At 46.7% G+C, this 18268-nt stretch overlaps 3 protein-coding genes across 3 annotated transcripts; 1 reads left to right on the forward strand and 2 right to left on the reverse strand.

Moving 5' to 3' along the window:
- The first annotated feature begins 725 nt into the window (after positions 1-725).
- LOC109749621 (uncharacterized) lies at positions 726-7640 on the forward strand. The gene is made up of 6 exons (XM_073504323.1): positions 726-973; positions 3066-3310; positions 3480-3734; positions 3908-3915; positions 6379-6811; positions 7112-7640. Exons 2-6 carry the CDS (start codon positions 3085-3087, stop codon positions 7402-7404), a joined length of 1215 nt encoding a protein of 404 aa, XP_073360424.1. The 5' UTR covers positions 726-973; positions 3066-3084; the 3' UTR covers positions 7405-7640.
- A 422-nt stretch (positions 7641-8062) lies between these two features.
- LOC109749564 (UPF0014 membrane protein STAR2) lies at positions 8063-9991 on the reverse strand. The gene is made up of 2 exons (XM_020308508.4): positions 8866-9991; positions 8063-8549 (listed from the first exon to the last, which is right to left on the reverse strand). The coding sequence occupies exons 1-2, from the start codon at positions 9388-9390 to the stop codon at positions 8238-8240; spliced, it is 837 nt and encodes a 278-aa protein (XP_020164097.1). The 5' UTR covers positions 9391-9991; the 3' UTR covers positions 8063-8237.
- Positions 9992-10132: 141 nt separating this feature from the next.
- On the reverse strand, positions 10133-12284 carry LOC120967320 (uncharacterized). The gene is made up of 2 exons (XM_040393919.3): positions 12073-12284; positions 10133-10536 (listed from the first exon to the last, which is right to left on the reverse strand). Exon 2 carries the CDS (start codon positions 10524-10526, stop codon positions 10350-10352), a length of 177 nt encoding a protein of 58 aa, XP_040249853.1. The 5' UTR covers positions 10527-10536; positions 12073-12284; the 3' UTR covers positions 10133-10349.
- Between the last annotated feature and the right edge of the window lie 5984 nt (positions 12285-18268).

Consider the following 18268-nt stretch of genomic DNA (forward strand, 5'->3'; position numbering starts at 1 on the left):
TTCGTGACAAGTATTTTCGGACGGAGGGAGTATTTTCAAAGGAGGGGAAGATATCTGGTGCTCCGGGAGCACCTAAACTTAAGTGCTTCGGGAGCTTCTCAGTCGTTGGATCTAAAATCCAAAGGCCATGGAGAGAGCTCGCGCATTTATTCAAAAAAAAACACCTAGAAGTCCGTTATTACAACCAGATCCAACGCATCCCTAGATGACCGTCAGATTATAGATCCAACGGCTGAGAAGCTCCCGGAGCACCTAAGTTTAGATGCTCCCGAAGCACCATATATCTTCCCTTCAAAGGAGTACCTTGTACTCCCTCCGTCCGAAAATACTTGTCGAAGAAATGCATAAAAATGAATGTATCTAGAACTAAAATATATCTAGATACATGCATTCCTCCGACGAGTATTTCCAGGAGTATCAGACATGTCGTTTCGTTGTTGCAATGGAGCCGGGGCGCCTGGAGCCCTTTTCATCTACAAAAAATGGAGCAAGGCCATGGGTGTACGATGCTGATGCTCACCATCTTCACAGGATACTGAGCAGGCAGCTCCTGATGCCCCGATTCTGGCGGAGCAGGTCTTGATGCGCCAAACGACGGCCAAATCGATCGCCCGGGGCGGGGCGGGCGAGGCCGGCATTCCGTCGAACAGAGCGCGGGCGCCCGCCTACTCTCTCCCCGACGGCGAAGCCTTCAGTCCCTGTTCCCCTCGACGGCGACGCGCTCGGCCGAGGCAGAGGCCCCCACGCGGCAGGGGCGCTTGTGGCGTGGCGCCCCGAGCCGCGGCCACCTGCCTGCCCGGATTCCATCGCCCCACCTCAGTGCTCGCGCGCGCGGCGCGAGTGGGCGAGTGCGGCGCGAATCCGATCCCCCCGTATAAGAAGAAGCGGGGGTGAGTGGGCGGATGGGAACGCGGCCCGGCTCGCGAAACCGAATCCTCCCTCCTCCTCTCCTCCGGGTGCTGCTTCGGAATCGGTACGACTGATCCCCTCCCATCTCTCGTTTTGATTTCCCTTCCCCCTTGCTTGATCTCTGCGGGCTCGTTCATGATCTAGAGGTCATGGAATGAATGAACGCCATGATACATGGATCGATCGCAGATGAATCTGGTTCTCAGGAATTTGTTTGACTGATCGATGGTTTAATTTGTGAACTGCGATCCTTGTTCACCGTGGATTCCTCATCTGCGCGTTAAATTTCAAATTGAATAATAGGTCATCAGTCCGGAATAATATGTGGCATGTTCAACCGGTGTTGAGCAGAAGTCCTGAAACAAAGAGAAATTGCCTGTGAGGTATACGGGATAGTTGCCGCCAAGATCAAAGAGCTTAGCCAAGCTTACTCGCAGCCACCTCTTATAGTCCGAATTAATCCATTTTAAATTTGTCTAGCTGCATCAAATTTCAAACTGATTAAAGAACTTCAATTCTTTAGCACCTAAGGTCGAATATATCCCTGGACGGATATAGCACGCTGATGCATGCGTTTATCTCCGGCGTTTACGGTAGATTCTACATATATATTTTGTCGTTACTTCTCTATGTTTTCAATTTTTCTTTGATAAAAGTGGAGCTCTGCCAATCAGTTAAAAGAAATCCGGTCAGTAACAAGTAATAAGTTCTTTTTAGCAGAAATTGCCAATTCATGAGCTAGCCAGATTTCGAAGATGAACATCCAATACCTAGCTATCCATGTCAAGAGAAGCCCTCCTCCTTTCGTGCACACTTTGTGTTCGCCATCTGCACCTTCCTGACGACCACGTCATTGCATCACATAGTATCGTAGTGATTAACTTCTCAAAATTGTCTCAGATACTACCATCGAACTTGGCCTTAGGACCTACAAGTACATTTTTTGGCAAAGAAACCCACAAAGGAGGCGCCATTTTTGTTTATCTTTTGCTAGCGAGTTTGGCTGAGACCTTTTTTCTTTACTTGCACCGGATGTTGTCACTATGTTTCGTTATACTTTGATAGTGGAAACCTTGCATAAGGGTTGTATGGGGAAAAAAGTAGAAGGCGCCTAAAGCGATATTAGTTTGTTCTTCTCACGTCAATCTTCATGTCTGATCCACCATCTTCCAACGACATTTTGAGGTACATGCCCAACCATGTGTGAGCAACGCATTTTCATCATGGCCCATGTAAAAATGGGTTGTGCAACCTTCATAGTGATATTGATAAGATAAGGAAAGCGCGAATAAAGTTTGGGAGAACAGGGGGACATGGTCCGATCCACCACTGGGTGCCACTTTATACCATCATCTTGACTTGTTTTTTTTTTGCTGGGAATCTTGGTTTGGGATTAGCAGCATGCATGTTGATCATGTGTAATGTTGTATGCTAATCCAAATACATGAATCCTTTTTACCATGACTACTAAACCCTGAGAACAGGATGGCATGAGCAGTCAAACAATGCCACGGCTTGTAGACCTTGTGCATTTGGTTGGAATAAGAAATTACAGCTACACAGACCCTGTGTTACATGGGTCAAGTCAGCTTAGCCCAAGATTTTTTCAAAAATTGTTCGGCTAGCCCTCCCATCCTTAATCCACCTGCAAATGACACTCCTTGGCATATGTTGGGAACATATCATGCCATCCATGACTGGGGCACAGGCTCCATGGTCGAAAAACCTGTTCTCGGGAATGAAGCTCTCATAGTCAACTCATCACCGTACTCCACCTCCACGGAAAAACACATTTAGGTTTAAGCACAAAGAGAAGCGACTCGTCCTAGCAATTGCTCCAAAGTAGGACCCACACCACTATGTATCTCCTCTCCACCCACATGGGTCCAAGTTCTAGAGCTTGTATAGGTGCACATGGCTTGTGGCCCTCGTCACAAATTGGTAAAGCTAGACAACTCGATATACAATGATTGAGTAAGCTACTATGGCTTTGAGCTGGAATAATGTTTCAGATTGTTACATCAATGGTTATACAATTCATACATGCTATGACAATCTAATATATATACTTCTTCTCCATGTAATATTTCTTTTCTCTCAATATAATTTGCTGAGGATAAATACTTTCACATTTTCTTAGAGATACATCCTTGCAGGTAAGTCAGCAACGCAACAATGGAAGAAGGGAAAGACAAGAATAACACCACCGAGAAGGGGCTGTTCTCAAACATGATGCATGGTTATCCACCTCATGGAGGATACGGATACCCTCCTCAAGGTTACCCGCCACCGGGGGTCCCCTACCCTCCTCCCGGGGCGTATCCTCCTCCACCACAATATGGGTACCCTCAGCCCGGTGGCTACCCACCTCACGGTGGATATCCCCCCGTCGGCTACCCTGGTATGCATTGCTTGTTGATCAGTTATACATAATGCACGTCCTAATTGTGTCGTGTCTGGGGAGTTAATTTGCTCAGTTGGACCTCAATGATATGAGCAACACTGTAATTGATCTTTCAGTTATTAGCTCGGATTTATTTATGTCATCACTTCTTGATAATCTGTTTCAGGCTACGGGGGTGGCCACGGAGGCCATGGCTACGGCGGCGGGCACATGGGCTACGGAGGCGGCTACGGCGGCGGCAGCCATGCTCTCGGGCACCACCACGGAGGCCACGGCTACGGCCATTATGGTCACGGAGGCCATGGCTACGGACACCACGGTCACGGACACTACCACGGCGGGCACGGCTGGGGGCACCATGGCCATGGATATCACCACCACCACCACCACGGCAAGCACGGTTACGGCAAGTTCAAGAAGTGCAAGTGATGTGCGTCTGCGCATGGTGATTGCGCCTCATCAACTATCTTAAGTAAGCTTGGTTCCAGAAATACCCCCGCGGCTGGGAAGAGCGGTAGCATGTCTCCTGTGAGACTGCGATGATGCAATGCACCTGTGCTGTTACGATATACCATATAATTTGGTGCGGTATAGCTAATAAGGTTTGATAATAAGTAGCGGAATCAGATGCCAGTCATTTGCTGCAGTTCAGACGTTCTATTTCGTCCGTACACAGATGTGCTAGCTAGATATCATGCTCGATCAGATCAGTGCTCAGTGCATGCCCCTAGTACACACGTCATGTGAAGGACGGCGCCTGGGTGCGACCGTGGTGATCATCCTGCGCAGTTGCACGGCGCAAGGCCGGCGTTCATCATGTAGTGGCAGGCTGGCAGCCGCTGGGGAGGCGAGCTCCGGCGAGCAGCTACCCCCTCCCTCCCTACCGTGCCACTAATAAGTAGCGGAATCATATACCACATATCAGTCATTTGCTGCAGTTCAGATGTTCTCTTTCGTCTAGCTACTGGCTAGCTAGATATCATGCTCGATCAGATGAGTGGTCAGTTCATACCGCTAGTACGCACGTCATGTGAAGGCCGGCGCCTGGGTGCGACCGTGGTGATCATCCTGCGCAGCCACGGCGAGAGGCCAGCGTTCATCATGTAGCAGTGGCAGGCTGGCAGGCGCCGGGGAGGAGAGCTCCGACGAGCGGCGACTCCCTCCCTCCGTGCCGCGCCGTTCCTGGCCGTCGTGGAGGCAGCAAAAGAAACCAGAGCACAGCGTCGCACGCTCAAACGAGGCTCGTTTGTGTAGGCAAACACACAGGCTCAAGCGAGAGCAAAGAGAGTGTTTTTCTTTTTTGAGGGAAATCATGGTCTCTTTATTGCATGATAATATATGGTACAATTGTAGTGTCATTCCGCTGCAGCAGCCAGTTATATCGACCATGAGCTAATTAATGATACAACGCTTTTTATAAAATTGTGAGCCTCCATATTGGACATTCTGCATTCATGGATAATCCGGACCAATGCTTTTTTTGGGGGAGCAAAGAGAGTGTTTGGGATAAAGACTGGCCCAATGCTTTTGGACTCCTAATCTGCTAATTTGCCCGTCGCGTCTGCCTGGGCTGGTGGACCGAATCCAGGCCCAGCCGGAGAAGCGCCCACACGCGCCACGTGCCGGCTGGTCGTCGTTTCAACGCGCAAATATCCCCTGAGCAAAGCAACGTGGGGTTCCTTCGCCGCGTTGCTTTCTTGCTCGCCCCCACGACGGACGACGCGCTTCGGCCGCGCCTGCCTCGAGCCGCGGGAGCCCAGGGCCCCCACCTGTCATCCACGCGGCGTACCAATGTCAAATCCTATCCATCCACCCACGAATAATAACTCCAGGCCGCGGGACCCGCCCGGGATTCGGTGCGCGGGCGAGGAGGAAGGTGCCAACGCCTGCGATGCGAGCCGGAAGGAAGCGCGTACACGAGCCCACCGCCCCTGTATAAAATCCCCCAGCACACACAGCCACAGCAACCCAATATACACGGAGAAGAGATCGTCATCATCCGCCAAACCAGATCGGCTCGGCTGCTTCCTCTTCTTCAACTTCGCAGAATCGCTGGTCTTCTCGTCCTCTAGGTATGCGCGCCTCCTTATCCATTCCATGCTCCTACAGTCCTGCGAATCCGCGGCCCCTCTTGGCTCCGAGTAGTAGATCGTGGTAAATTTTACTGGAGGGGATTTTTTTTTTTGCTCTGTTCGACCAACTGGGTGGGGATTTTTTCCTTTTCGAGGTCGGCCCTGGGAAAGGGGGATCGGTCACGGATTTGGCTCCGCTGGATCTGAGTGGCTGGTTGCCGTGAGAAAACCCAGTTCGTCGTTGTGGAAAGGGCGCCCAAATTAGCCGTTAATGTGTGCGAAGTCATGCCCGAGGACTTTCGTCAGTTGGATCGACGCGGCTCTTAATCGATCGATCGATCATGCCATTAGTTTGGCAGGGTTGTTGTGGAATTCGTAGTCAGGATGCGTAAGCTAAATCTAGCGCTACTTGCACTGGGTTTGGGTAAAAAAACTCGCAGAGTCTCTCCGATTGGTTAATAATCATGTATGTATGCCCTTCCTTCATGTTTGATTAGCACATGCATGTTTCAACCGTCTTGTATGAATAGGTTGCCGCTTGTTAGGCACGATGGACATGGTTTGGTCAAGTGGAAATTGAAATGGGAATTGAGTAGGCAGTTAGGCACGATGGCTGGTTGTTGCTGCCCTGTTTATTTTAGTCAGAGGACCATGTCTGATTGCTTGCACGCAGCACTCACTCAAGAATATGGTTCTTTTACCAAGTCAAATGTTCTGTTGTGAGGACGGCTAGTTCTGCTCTAGCTGGCATAAACACATCAATGTGGTGCTACCAGCTCTCGAACCGACAAGAAAATTTGTTAACTGTACATACATAACATGTCCTGGTGGCAATTCATATGCTTGTATGCAAAGATTCCTTGATCGTGAAATTCGACTAGAAAAGGAATGTGTGGCGCTGCTGCTGTTGTAATGCCAACTTGTATGCTTGTAGACAGCAAGATTTCTCTATCGTGTACTAACATTTGCCTACCTGATCAACAATTTGTACAGTTAAGTCCCTCGACAGCAATGGGAGGAGGCAACGACGGTCATGGGTACCCACCCGGTGGCCAGGGGGGATACCCTCCGCAAGGGTACCCGCCGCAGCAGGGAGGTTACCCTCCACAGCAAGGATACCCGCCTGCACCTGGAGCTTACCCACCTGCACCTGGGGCATACCCTCCTGCACCTGGGGCATACCCTCCTGCGCCCGGAGCGGGTGGCAGTGACGGGGAGAAGGGGCTCCTCTCCAACATCATGCACGGTGTTGCCGGTGCTCATGGTGGTGGCCATGGCTACCCATCTGGTGGCCACGGGTACCCCCCGCAGCAGCATGGATACCCTCAGCAAGGCTACCCTCCTCAGCATGGCTACCCACCGCAACAGCATGGCTACCCTCCACAGCAGCATGGCTATCCCCCTGCTGGCTACCCTGGCTCATCTGGTATATACCACTCCCTTGTTTTTCAGTCATTGATATTGATAAGGATCTGTGCAAAGCCATCATAGCACCCTCTCTGTTAGGAACATTTACATTTCCACGATTTCTATGCATTTATATGTGTAGTATGCGCTGGATTGATATGCATTTAGATGTGTAGTATGCGCTGCATCTTCAACAGCCTGCAATTTCAGTCTAGTATATGAGTGGTGGTTTATCTTGATGTTAAAGAGTCCCAAGTTCTGTTGTATCAAACTTGTGTCATTCTTCAGCATCCGTCCTCATCGGCTATTGTTTTTTCAGGTCACAGTGGTAGCCATGGAGGAGGAGGCATGGGCATGGGCGGCATGCTAGCTGGAGGCGCAGCAGCTGCTGCCGCCGCTTACGGAGCACACAAGATTTCTCACGGCGGCCACGGTGGAGGTGGACACATGATGGGAGGCATGATGGGCGGCCATGGAGGCTATGGCGGCGGGTACGGCCACCACGGCGGCAAGTTCAAGCACGGGAAGCACGGCCACGGCAAGTTCAAGCACGGCAAGCATGGGAAGCACGGCATGTTCGGCGGCGGCGGAAAGTTCAAGAAGTGGAAGTAATGCGCTAGCTAGTAGCTTCACCATGGCTGATGAATCAAAAAAATACCTAAACTCTTCGTGTAGGCTTCCAGAACTTGGTTTGGTCAGGGAAAGCCTTTGAGATGTATCTAAGCAGGGTGTGGTGTGGTTGCTGCCCGGATCTCGTGGAGCTTCCATCCTTTCCTCTATATGATTTGGCACTCTAGTCTGCGTCTGTGACAAGATATGACTTGCTAATAAGTACCTGAATTCTGTCTGGTGCTATGCTTTACCGCTGTTCATATGTCGTTGCTCTTTCTGCGGCATCTTATTCTGAATTGGTGTCGTGTTTGCTTTGCTGTGATTTCAACTGTTCGATGCTCCTCCAAAAGGGCGGGCAAGCAACATTTTGTAAAATGCTGCTCCATATAGCAATAGTAATGCACCTAATCAACTTTGTAGAGCATCCTGTTACAAACTTGTTCTGATCCTGTAAAGAACAGACTTAGCTGTTCGATGCAACATTCTGTAGCAATGTGTTTCAGAACGCTAATCTTGCATAGCAGTTTTACAATCGGTTTCAGAACAATATGATCTCTAGACGCACTAGTCATTTTTCCTGGGCACTAGTCGATGAGGTGGGTATTCACTCGGTGGAAAATACCCAGACCAATATTCAATCGGTTTCAAAACATTCCCCTGACTTAATCCCCGCTCATATGATTAAAAAAAATGGCACAAGCCCAGAATTGACGGACGAAATTCGGCATGAAAACATGCGGCCTCAGCCCAAACGACTTTGAGGTGCAGAAAAACAAAAATTATTTGTCATCGTCATCACACAGAAAACGGAGCGGTGGCTTGTCTGGCCATGGCTAGTCGGCGAAGACGGAGTCGTCGATCTGGAAGGCCTTGGTGAAGAAGGCCGGCCAGCAGAGGTAGGTGGAGAGGATGCTGCTGACGGTGGAGGCCCCCATGAGCATGTTCATCACCACGATCTGCAGCTGGATGGCCTCCAGCGGCGACGCGCCGCCCATGATGAGCCCCGTCATGGCCCCCGGCAGCGCGATCAGCCCCACCGTCTTGGCGTTGTCAATCACCGGCGACAGCGCGATCACCAGCGACCGGCGCACCTGCTGCGCCGTCGCCTGCCGCGGCGTCGCCCCCAGCGCCAGCGCCGTCTCCACCTGCGATGAAATGATCAGAAATATGAAGCGTCACCTGGAGTCCATTTTTCTGAATTCGTGATGAAAATAGTTCAGAATTTTGTACTAGTAGTTTCTTCTTGAATTTGTTTTAAATGTCGAAAAAGGTTGCGCAGTCGTGCAGACCATGATCATCAACTTTAAACTGAAAGAAAGAATGCACACACCTTCGCAGAATGGCGTAAAAGATATTATACTTGACCTTTTCTAACAAAGTTATTAACAATGCAAGATGACGGTGAGTCACTACGCAAAGTGAATCGGCATACTATTTGATTGATTTTCATGGAAGACTTACGAGGCTCCGCTGCGTCTTGACGTCCTCGTGGAGCTTCTTCATGGTGACGCCGGTGACGGTCATGGCGTTGCCGACCATCATGCCGGCGACGGGGATGATGTACCTCGGCGTGAAGGGGAACACGCTGAGCACCACGAGCAGGAACATGGTGACGGCCGTGCCGGCCAGGATGGACACGCCCGCGATGTACCCGCCGCGCGGGACCTGCCGGGCGCGGCGCCCCGCGGTGTAGCCGGCGACGGTGACCATGAAGAGGTAGGCGAGCAGGATCCAGAGCGCGCTGCTCTGGGTGAAGATGAAGTGGAGCACGAAGCCGATGACCGAGAGCTGCAGGAAGGAGCGCGCGATGGCGTAGAGCATCTCCGCCTCCACGCCCAGCCGCTGCGTGAAGCTCAGCGCCACCGCCATGGCCACCACGGCGGTCGCCGCCAGCGGCTTGAGCATGCCCACGGCGAAGTCCCGCCAGAACCCCGGCGCCCACGGGTCCACCTCCTGCGCCAGGTGCAGCGACGCCGCCGTCGCCATGGCCGCCGTGCGTTGCTGCGAGGGGTGAGCTGAGCTGAGCTGAGCGCCGGCGGGGGTGGCTTCTTGAGCTTTGAGAGGCTCGGTGGGAAGTGGGGGAGGGAGCAAGCGAGAAAGGCGCTGAATGGGAGAGGTCCTTCCTGCTCTGCTTTGCGGCGTGGCGCTTGGGTGGGTGCTACGTGGTGGAGGGCGGGGCGAGGCACCTTGGTGGCCCAGTGGGTGCACACTCTGCTAGATGCCACAAAGACAAAAGGTACCGAGACGTCGCCCACATCTAAAAATCCAAAATTTGACCATAAACTAAACCAGCCAAATATGAATTCTACCGTTGAATTCATATTGAAAAGAAGTTTTCGGTGGTATAATTTTCAAGTCACAAAAATTATGAAATTTTGAAAAATGTGCAAAGCAAAAGACAATATCCTGCCCTGTTTCACAAAGCATCGGCAAGTTGCGAGAGAATCTACGCTGACGCCCTCACAAGGTAGCGATTGCACAAAACTCACCAACCATGGAACAAATGAAAAAAAAAATCATCAGAATGCAGGAAAAAGAAAAACTTCAGCAGCAAAAGTCAACAAGTTTCCTGCCCCATTCCACAAGCATTGGCAAATTGTGGGAGAATCTAAGCTGACGCTCTCTCAGGAAATCATTGGCAGAAAACTTAACAACCTTGGCTTAAAACAAATGAACAATCATCAGGATGCAAGTCAAACGGAAAATGGCTCCTCAAAAACGTCATGAATCACGCAGTCTAACAGGTCATTTCATCCATTAATTCGTTCATTCACAAACGTGCCGCCATCATCTACTAAATTTCATCCCCAGGACAGAGTCTTAAAACGGAGTGGACAGAGTCATTGCTCAAATGATATATAGTGAACCTACTAAGTGATAGTAATAACAATTAGCATGCTAAGCGGTCGGTCATGCTCTAATGGAGGGGTGGGGGAGCGGGCTGACTAAGCCTTGTTCTTGCTGCCATCCTCGGGCTTCTTGTAGGCATGGTCCAGCTCCTTGGCCTTGCCCATCAGGCCCTGCATGTAGTTCTTGATGTTGGGGACGTCGTAGTTCTGGGCGATGTAGATGCCGCCCGCCGCGCCGACAAGGAGCGAGAAGGTGCTCTGGATGAAACCCATTGGAGCTAGTCTGTAAAACAGGAACGAAAGAGGATATACTGTCAAAGCACTGCTTACCAATATGAGAATCTCATCTATATATGCAAATTCGTCTATGAATACTGTCCAGCGAATTCCATCTATCTGTAGGTAGATCATCAAACCAAAGTGAATTGAAAAAGCGGCAATGGCAAAACTTTGGCAGTTGGCAAGAACTGAAGGTTGTTTATTTTGGCTTTTTTCTAGCAAGGTTCAACATATACAGATTTTTTTTAGTGATTTCTAACATATACAGATGGATCATATCATCTTAGAATACAAAGCAATGCCATAAAGCATAAATCAATAAGACCAAAAAAGCTAAAAACTTGGTATCTAGCATGGACAAAACAATGGGCCATATTTTGGCTTTTTCTGTATATAGCTAAAAACGCTGAGTACTATATACAGCTAAAAGAAAATTCAAGCATCTACAAAAGAGGTGTGAACTAAAAAGAACAAGTGCCAGCAGCAAACATGCCTATCAGAAGAAGTACAGCCCTACTCCCTGATGCACGCAGCGTTTCACAGCATGCAGTAAATTGCTCATCATATTAGCGTGCTTACATTCTCATAACGTCAGTATTAGTTAACCAAAATTCAACCTACAGAGTTCTAGTACAGCGAGTAACTCCCAATTCTTTTAATAGGAGCACAATTAACAACAGAACTAGGGAGTCTAGGACAATGCCACCAGATAGAATTTGAAGGAAAAACGTTCTTCCAGAACCTTCAAGCCACAATCATACATAGAGTGGCTGATCATATAAGCTATATTTAAATAAACATCAACTAAACTTGATAACAAGAACTACGATCACATTGATCAATTCTTAAACTAATTCTAACCAGATTTATAAGTACTCATGGACACCAGTTGCATCAGCGGCACAGCACTAGATTACACCACCTACCAAACCAGCCAAACAATCAAGCTGGAAATAGTTGGCTGAACCATGGCTAACCATACTCCAACCTACAAAGTTAATCTGCACTGAAAGACTTTTACATCCTTTTTTTAGGGTGACTTCTACATCCTTGTAAACAGCACAGCACAATTGGAAAAAAAAAATACTAACAGCAATTGTCAGGGATTACAGCAGTTTTTTCTCAGATTTTTGTAGATGTCAAATCAGATTAATCACGACCTCAACTAAACTGGATTACAGGTATCGTGTCGAATTAATTCTAAGCATCTGCAATTGAAATATCAATCTGCATTTATAGCTACTGAACTAGATTCAAGGGTATGACTAACCCTACACCGATTTTAAGCTAAAAAAGAGAGTAAATTAGTCAGCTCGCAGATTGGACCCCAAGGGCAAGCCCCCGGTAACTACAAAGAGCTCGAAATCGACCACGACTAGCAGCAACTAGAGATCGCAAGCACCGACCGGCGATCGACCGCCTTTACCGGACCCCTGGTCGGAGAACCTCGCGGGAACCAACCACGGATCGACACCAAGCCAGATTCAGCAGCACGCCGCGGGGGAGGAGGGGAGTGGGGAGGGAGGATCCGGATATTTACCTAGGACGGGCGGAGGAGGGGACGGAATCGAGCTCGGCGGAGGCGACGGGAGGAGGTCGGAAGCACCGGAGGCGATCGCCGAGGAAGGGGATTGGAACGATTTTTTTATTTTTTTGCGACTGAGGGGATTGGAACGATTGTGGTTTGGGTTTGGTTGGCTTCGCCTTGCGTTCGTCCTTATTATGGCCCCCACCGGAGGGGGTTGCCGGACTTGCTGTCCAAGAAGAACTCGTTCCGTTCTGGGCCGGGGTGTGCCCGGACTGGGATTTCCTCATCCGGCCGTGACTGCCTCAGACTCTCTCTTTCCTGTATGGATCTTCACGGCCCAAAATAGTACCCTGCACTGGGCTGGGTCACCTTGGCCCAAATAACCCACTCTCTTTCCTGTATGGATCTTCACGGCCCAAAATAGGACCCTGTACTGGGCTGGGTCACCTTTGGCCCAAATAAAATGATAGGTCTTCTCTAATTTTTGTTTGTTCATGATCCATAATCCACCGAGAATCTGATTTTCCTTTTATTATTATTATTATTAGCAGCTGAGGCTGCTTCTGCCTCTTACAACTCAAAAGTGTGTCAACCGATCTTCAAGGCTTGAAGGTTGCATTGTCAGCGGTAAAACACCTACTTTTTACCGATGAGAGCCAGCTATTTTTCAAAGCAAATGAGGAGACTCTTATCAGGTACATGAGGTATTCGATATGCATTGTTTGACTTTGAGGAATCGCATTAGCACATCTAAGTCCGCAATCTTCTTCAGCAATGGTGCCCTTATATCTCGCCATCAGCGAGACGGGAGGAACCCATCGCTTACGGGTGGCTCGAGTTGGGATGGCCCAGCCGCACGGGAACAACAACTTCGTTTTCTGTTTTTTTCATGCTTTTTGTTTTTGTTTTTTGCTTTTTTTCTTCTTTTGTTTATACTTTCCAAATATTCTAAATAAATTTATTTAAACATCACTCTATATACAAACATTTGAAAAATGTTGACCAAGCAATTGAAAAATGTTAACTATGTATGGAGAAAATGTTTATCACCTATACAAAAAATGTGTATGAAACAATTTGATCATGTATTTCAAAAATGTTAATCAAGCATTTGAAAAATGCTGAAAAAGTGTTTGAAAAATGTTAATCAAGCATTTGGAAAATGTCAAATGTGTATAGAATTTTTTTGATCATGTGTTTAAAAATATGATGAACAAATTTTGATACCATTTGTTCAAAAATATTAACCATGTATGAACAAATGACGGAAAAAGTGTATAAAATGTTAATCAAGTATTTGAAAATATTGAGCAAGTATTTCAAAAATATTAAATGTTTATATAAAAAATGTTAACCATGTATGAACAAATGACGGAAAATTTTGTTCATATTTATAAAAATGTTAATCGAGAATTTTTTAAAAAATTGAACAAGTATTTGAAAAAAATACTAATCAAGCATTTGAAAATGTTAAATGTGTTTAAAAAAATGTTGACCATGTGTTCAAAAAATGTTAAATATTGCACTAAAATTTGTATCAAAGTGTTTGAAAAATGTTAAATCTGCATATAAAAAATGTTGACCATGTGTTAGAAAAATGTTAATCTTGTATTCGAAAAATGGTAATCAAGCATTTGCTTTTTGTAAGTGTGTATAGGAAAATGTTGACCATGTATTCGATAAATGTTAATCTTGTGTTTGAAAAATGTTAATCAAGCATTTAAAAAATGTTAAATTTTGTATAGAAAAAATGTTGAGCTTATATCTAAAAAGTTAAATTTGTATTGGAAAATGTTAAACATGTATTAGAAAAATGTTGTTGACATATAAAAAAATGTTGAATTAAAACCAAAAAGAAACAAAGAAAACAAAAAAATAAAACTTAAAAAGGAAATAAATAAAGCAAATAAAAAGGAAAATGAAAATTTTGATAAAAACAACGAAAGAAACAAAGAAAGACCAAAAAACGGAGGATATAACAAAATCAAACAAAAAACAAAAGAAAAGGGAAAAAACTCGGGGAAAACCGAATGAAAATAAAGAAAGAAGAAAGAAAAGAAAAAACCAATAAAAACAAGGAAAGAAATGATGAAAAACCAATTTTGAAAACCTATAAAACTTGTATTTGAAAACAGAGAAAAGACAGTGGAAAAAAGGTAAAAGAAAAAACTATGAAAAACTGGACCGTGTCGTCTTAAGTAGGACATGCCCTATGTTTCTCATCAATAATCCGATGCGAGCACAGTGGTTAGCCGCTTTGCGAATTACCCAGGAGACCCGGAATCGAATCCAACCCCCCCCCCCCCCCCCCCCGCCGCCCCAATGGGTCGGCCCATCACTATAGACTGTCAACGGGAGAGTACCTTCTGTCTCGCTTAATGCGAAACATAGCTCTCACGTGCCAGCTCTAGACTCTTTTCTCTATGGATTTCATGGCCCAAAATATTCCCTGTACTGTGTTGGGTCACGCTGGCCCAAATATGAAGATAGGTCTTCTTTAAAAAGGGGTTTTTCTTAAGCAGGTTATTAATTCCTCATTGTAACCCACCGTGGTGCTCATGCTCCATAATCCGCCGAGGATCAGATTATCCCCTTTTTTATTGGCAGCCTGCTTCTGCCTCTTAAAATTCTAAAGTGTGTCATCCGATCTTCAAAGCTTGAAGGTTGCATTGTCAGCTTCGACGGTAAACCACCCACTTTTTTTGCCGATGAGAGCCTGCTGTTTTTCAAAGCAAATGAGGAGACTCTTATCAGGTACATGAGATATTCGATATGCATTGTTTGACTTTCAGGAATTGCATTAACACAGTTAAGTCTGCAGTCTTCTTCTGTAAGGACTGCCCGGAGGAACAAACTCAAATACATAAAAGCATGTCCAGTGCGAGTCACTCTCCAAAAAGTACCTGAGTATGCCCACTGATGTAGGGAGAGACAAGAATGGTGAGCTTCAATATTTGAAGGATAGATTATGGAAGACAATACAAGGATGGATCGAACACTATCGACATGGTCAACATATTCCCATTTAATAGTAGCTCGGGGAATCTTGCCATGGCATGCTTCAAGCTTCATCGTGTACTTTGTGAGAATTTGAATTAAATCCTCCGAAAGTTTTGGCATGGGAGAAAAGAAGGGAAACCTTAGAGCAACTCTAGCAGACCCCGCATCCCGCCCCGACCCGCAAAATAACTGCCAAAATGCAGGTTGGGGCGGAAAAACCTGCCCGATCAGACCCCGCATCCCGTTGTTGGGGAACATAGTATTTCAAAAAAAATTCCTACAACCACGCAAGATCTATCTAGGAGATGCATAACAACGAGACGGGAGAGTCTGTCCACGTACCCTCATAGACCGAAAGCGGAAGCGTTTAGTAACGCGGTTGATGTAGTCGAACGTCTTCACGATCCAACCGATCCAAGCACCGAACGTACGGCACCTCTGTGTTCAGCACACGTTCAGCTCGATGACGTCCCTCGAGCTCTTGATCCAGTTGAGGACGAGGGAGAGTTCCATCAGCACGACGGCGTGGCGACGGTGATGATGAAGTTACCGGCGCAGGGCTTCGCCTAAGCATTACGACGATATGACTGAGGTGTGTAACTTTGGAGGGGGCACCGCACACGGCTAAGAGAAGACTTGTTTTGTCTTTGGGGTGCCCCCCTCCCACGTATATAAAGGAGGGGGGAAGAGGAGGCCGGCCCAAGGGGGGTGCGCCAAAGGGGGGATTCCTACTTGGACTCCCAGTCCAAGTAGGATCCGCCCCCTCCCCCCCTTTCCTATTCCAACTAGGAGAGCAGGGAAGGAGGAAGAGGGGAGAAGAAAGAGGGGGGCGCCGCCCCGTCCTAGTCCAATTCGGACTAGCCATGGGGGGCACCCCTTGAGGCCCTTCTCTCCTTTCCCCTAAAGCCCATTAAGGCCCATTACTTCCCCGGGGGGTTCTGGTAACCTCCCGGTACTCCGGAAAATACCCAAAACACTTCGAAACCATTCCGGTGTCCGAATATAACCTTTCAATATATCGATCTTTACCTCTCGACCATTTCGAGACTCCTCGTCATGTCCGTGATCTCATCCAGGACTCCGAACAAAATTCGCTCACCAAATCACATAACTCATAATACAAATCGTCATCAAACGTTAAGCGTGCGGACCCTACGGGTTTGAGAACTATGTAGACATGACCGAGACACATCTCTGGTAAATAACCAGTGGAACCTGGATGCTCATATTGGTTCCTACATATTCTACGAAGATCTTTATTGGTCAAACCACATAACAACATACGTTGTTCCCTTTGTCATCGGTATGTTACTTGCCCGAGATTCGATCGTCGGTATCATCATACCTAGTTCAGTCTCATTACCGGCAAGTCTCTTTACTCGTTCCGTAATGCATCATCCCGCAACTAACTCATTAGTCACATTGCTTGCAAGGCTTATAGTGATGAGCAACCGAGAGGGCCCAGAGATACCTCTCCGATACACGGAGTGACAAATCCTAATCTCGATATATGCCAACTCAACAAACACCATCGAAGACACCTGTAGAGCATCTTTATAATCACCCAGTTACGTTGTGACGTTTGATAGCACACAAAGTATTCCTCCGGTATTCGGGAGTTGCATAATCTCATAGTCAGAGGAACATGTATAAGTCATGATGAAAGCAATAGCAATAAAACTAAACAATCATTATGCTAAGCTAACGGATGGGTCTTGTCCATCACATCATTCTCTAATGATGTGATCCCGTTCATCAAATGACAACACATGTCTATGGTTAGGAAACTTAACCATCTTTGATTAATGAGCTAGTTAAGTAGAGGCATACTAGGGACACTCAGTTTGTCTATGTATTCACACATGTACTAAGTTTCCAGTTAATACAATTCTAGCATGAATAATAAACATGTACTAAGTTTCCAACAAGTCAGTTGCTCGCTCCATTGTTCCGGAGAACGGAGTTTTAGTCATCTTGCCCATGAGGCATGGTTTGCAAGCATCAAGTGATTCATAATTAAGTGATTCCAAAAGCCCATCTGTATGGAGGTTCTTCATGCGCTTTACACCAATATGACCTAAACGGCAGTGCCACAAATAAGTTGCACTATCATTATTAACCTTGCATCTTTTGGCTTCAATATTATGAACATGTGTATCACTATAATCGAGATTCAACAAAAATAGACCACTCATCAAGGGAGCATGACCATAAAAGATATTACTCATATAAATATATAGAACAACCATTATTCTCTAATTTAAATGAATAACTGTCTCGCATCAAACAAGATCCAGATATAATGTTCATGCTTAACGCTGGCACCAAATAACAATTATTCAAGTCTAAAACTAATCCCGAAGGTAGATGTAGAGGTAGCGTGCTGACGGCGATCACATCGACTTTGGAACCATTTCCCACGTGCATCGTCACCTCATCCTTAGCCAATCTTCGTTTAATCCGTAGCCCCTGTTTTGAGTTGCAAATATGAGCAACAGAACCAGTATCAAATACTCAGGCTCTACTACGAGCATTAGTAAGGTACACATCAATAACATGTATATCAAATATACCTTTCACTTTGCCATCCTTCTTATCCGCCAAATACTTGGGGCAGTTCCCCTTCCAGTGACCAGTCCCTTTGCAGTAGAAGCACTCAGTCTCAGGCTTAGGTCCAAACTTGGGCTTCTTCACTTGAGCAGCAACTTGCTTGCCATTCTTCTTGAAGTTCCCCTTCTTCCCTTTACCCTTTTTCTTGAAACCTAGTGGTCTTGTTAACCATCAACACTTGATGCTCCTTCTTGATTTCTACCTCCGCAGCCTTTAGCATCGCGAAGAGCTCGGGAATTGTCTTATCCATCCCTTGCATATTATAGTTCATCACAAAGCTTTTGTAGCTTGGTGGCAGTGATTGAAGAACTCTGTCAATGACACTATCATCAGGAAGATTAACTCCCAGTTGAGTCAAGTGGTTGTGGTACCCAGACATTCTGAGTATATGTTCACTGACAGAACTATTCTCCTCCATTTTGCAGCAATAGAACTGTTGGGGAATGTAGCATTTCAAAAAAAATTCCTACGATCACGCAAGATCTATCTAGGAGAAGCATAGCAACGAGCGGGGAGAGTGTGTCTACATACCCTCATAGACCGAAAGCGGAAGCATTTAGTAATGCGGTTGATGTAGTCGAACGTCTTCACGATCCAA

The sequence above is a fragment of the Aegilops tauschii genome, chromosome 1 (genome assembly GCF_002575655.3).
Source record: "Aegilops tauschii subsp. strangulata cultivar AL8/78 chromosome 1, Aet v6.0, whole genome shotgun sequence".
Lineage (NCBI taxonomy): Eukaryota > Viridiplantae > Streptophyta > Magnoliopsida > Poales > Poaceae > Aegilops > Aegilops tauschii.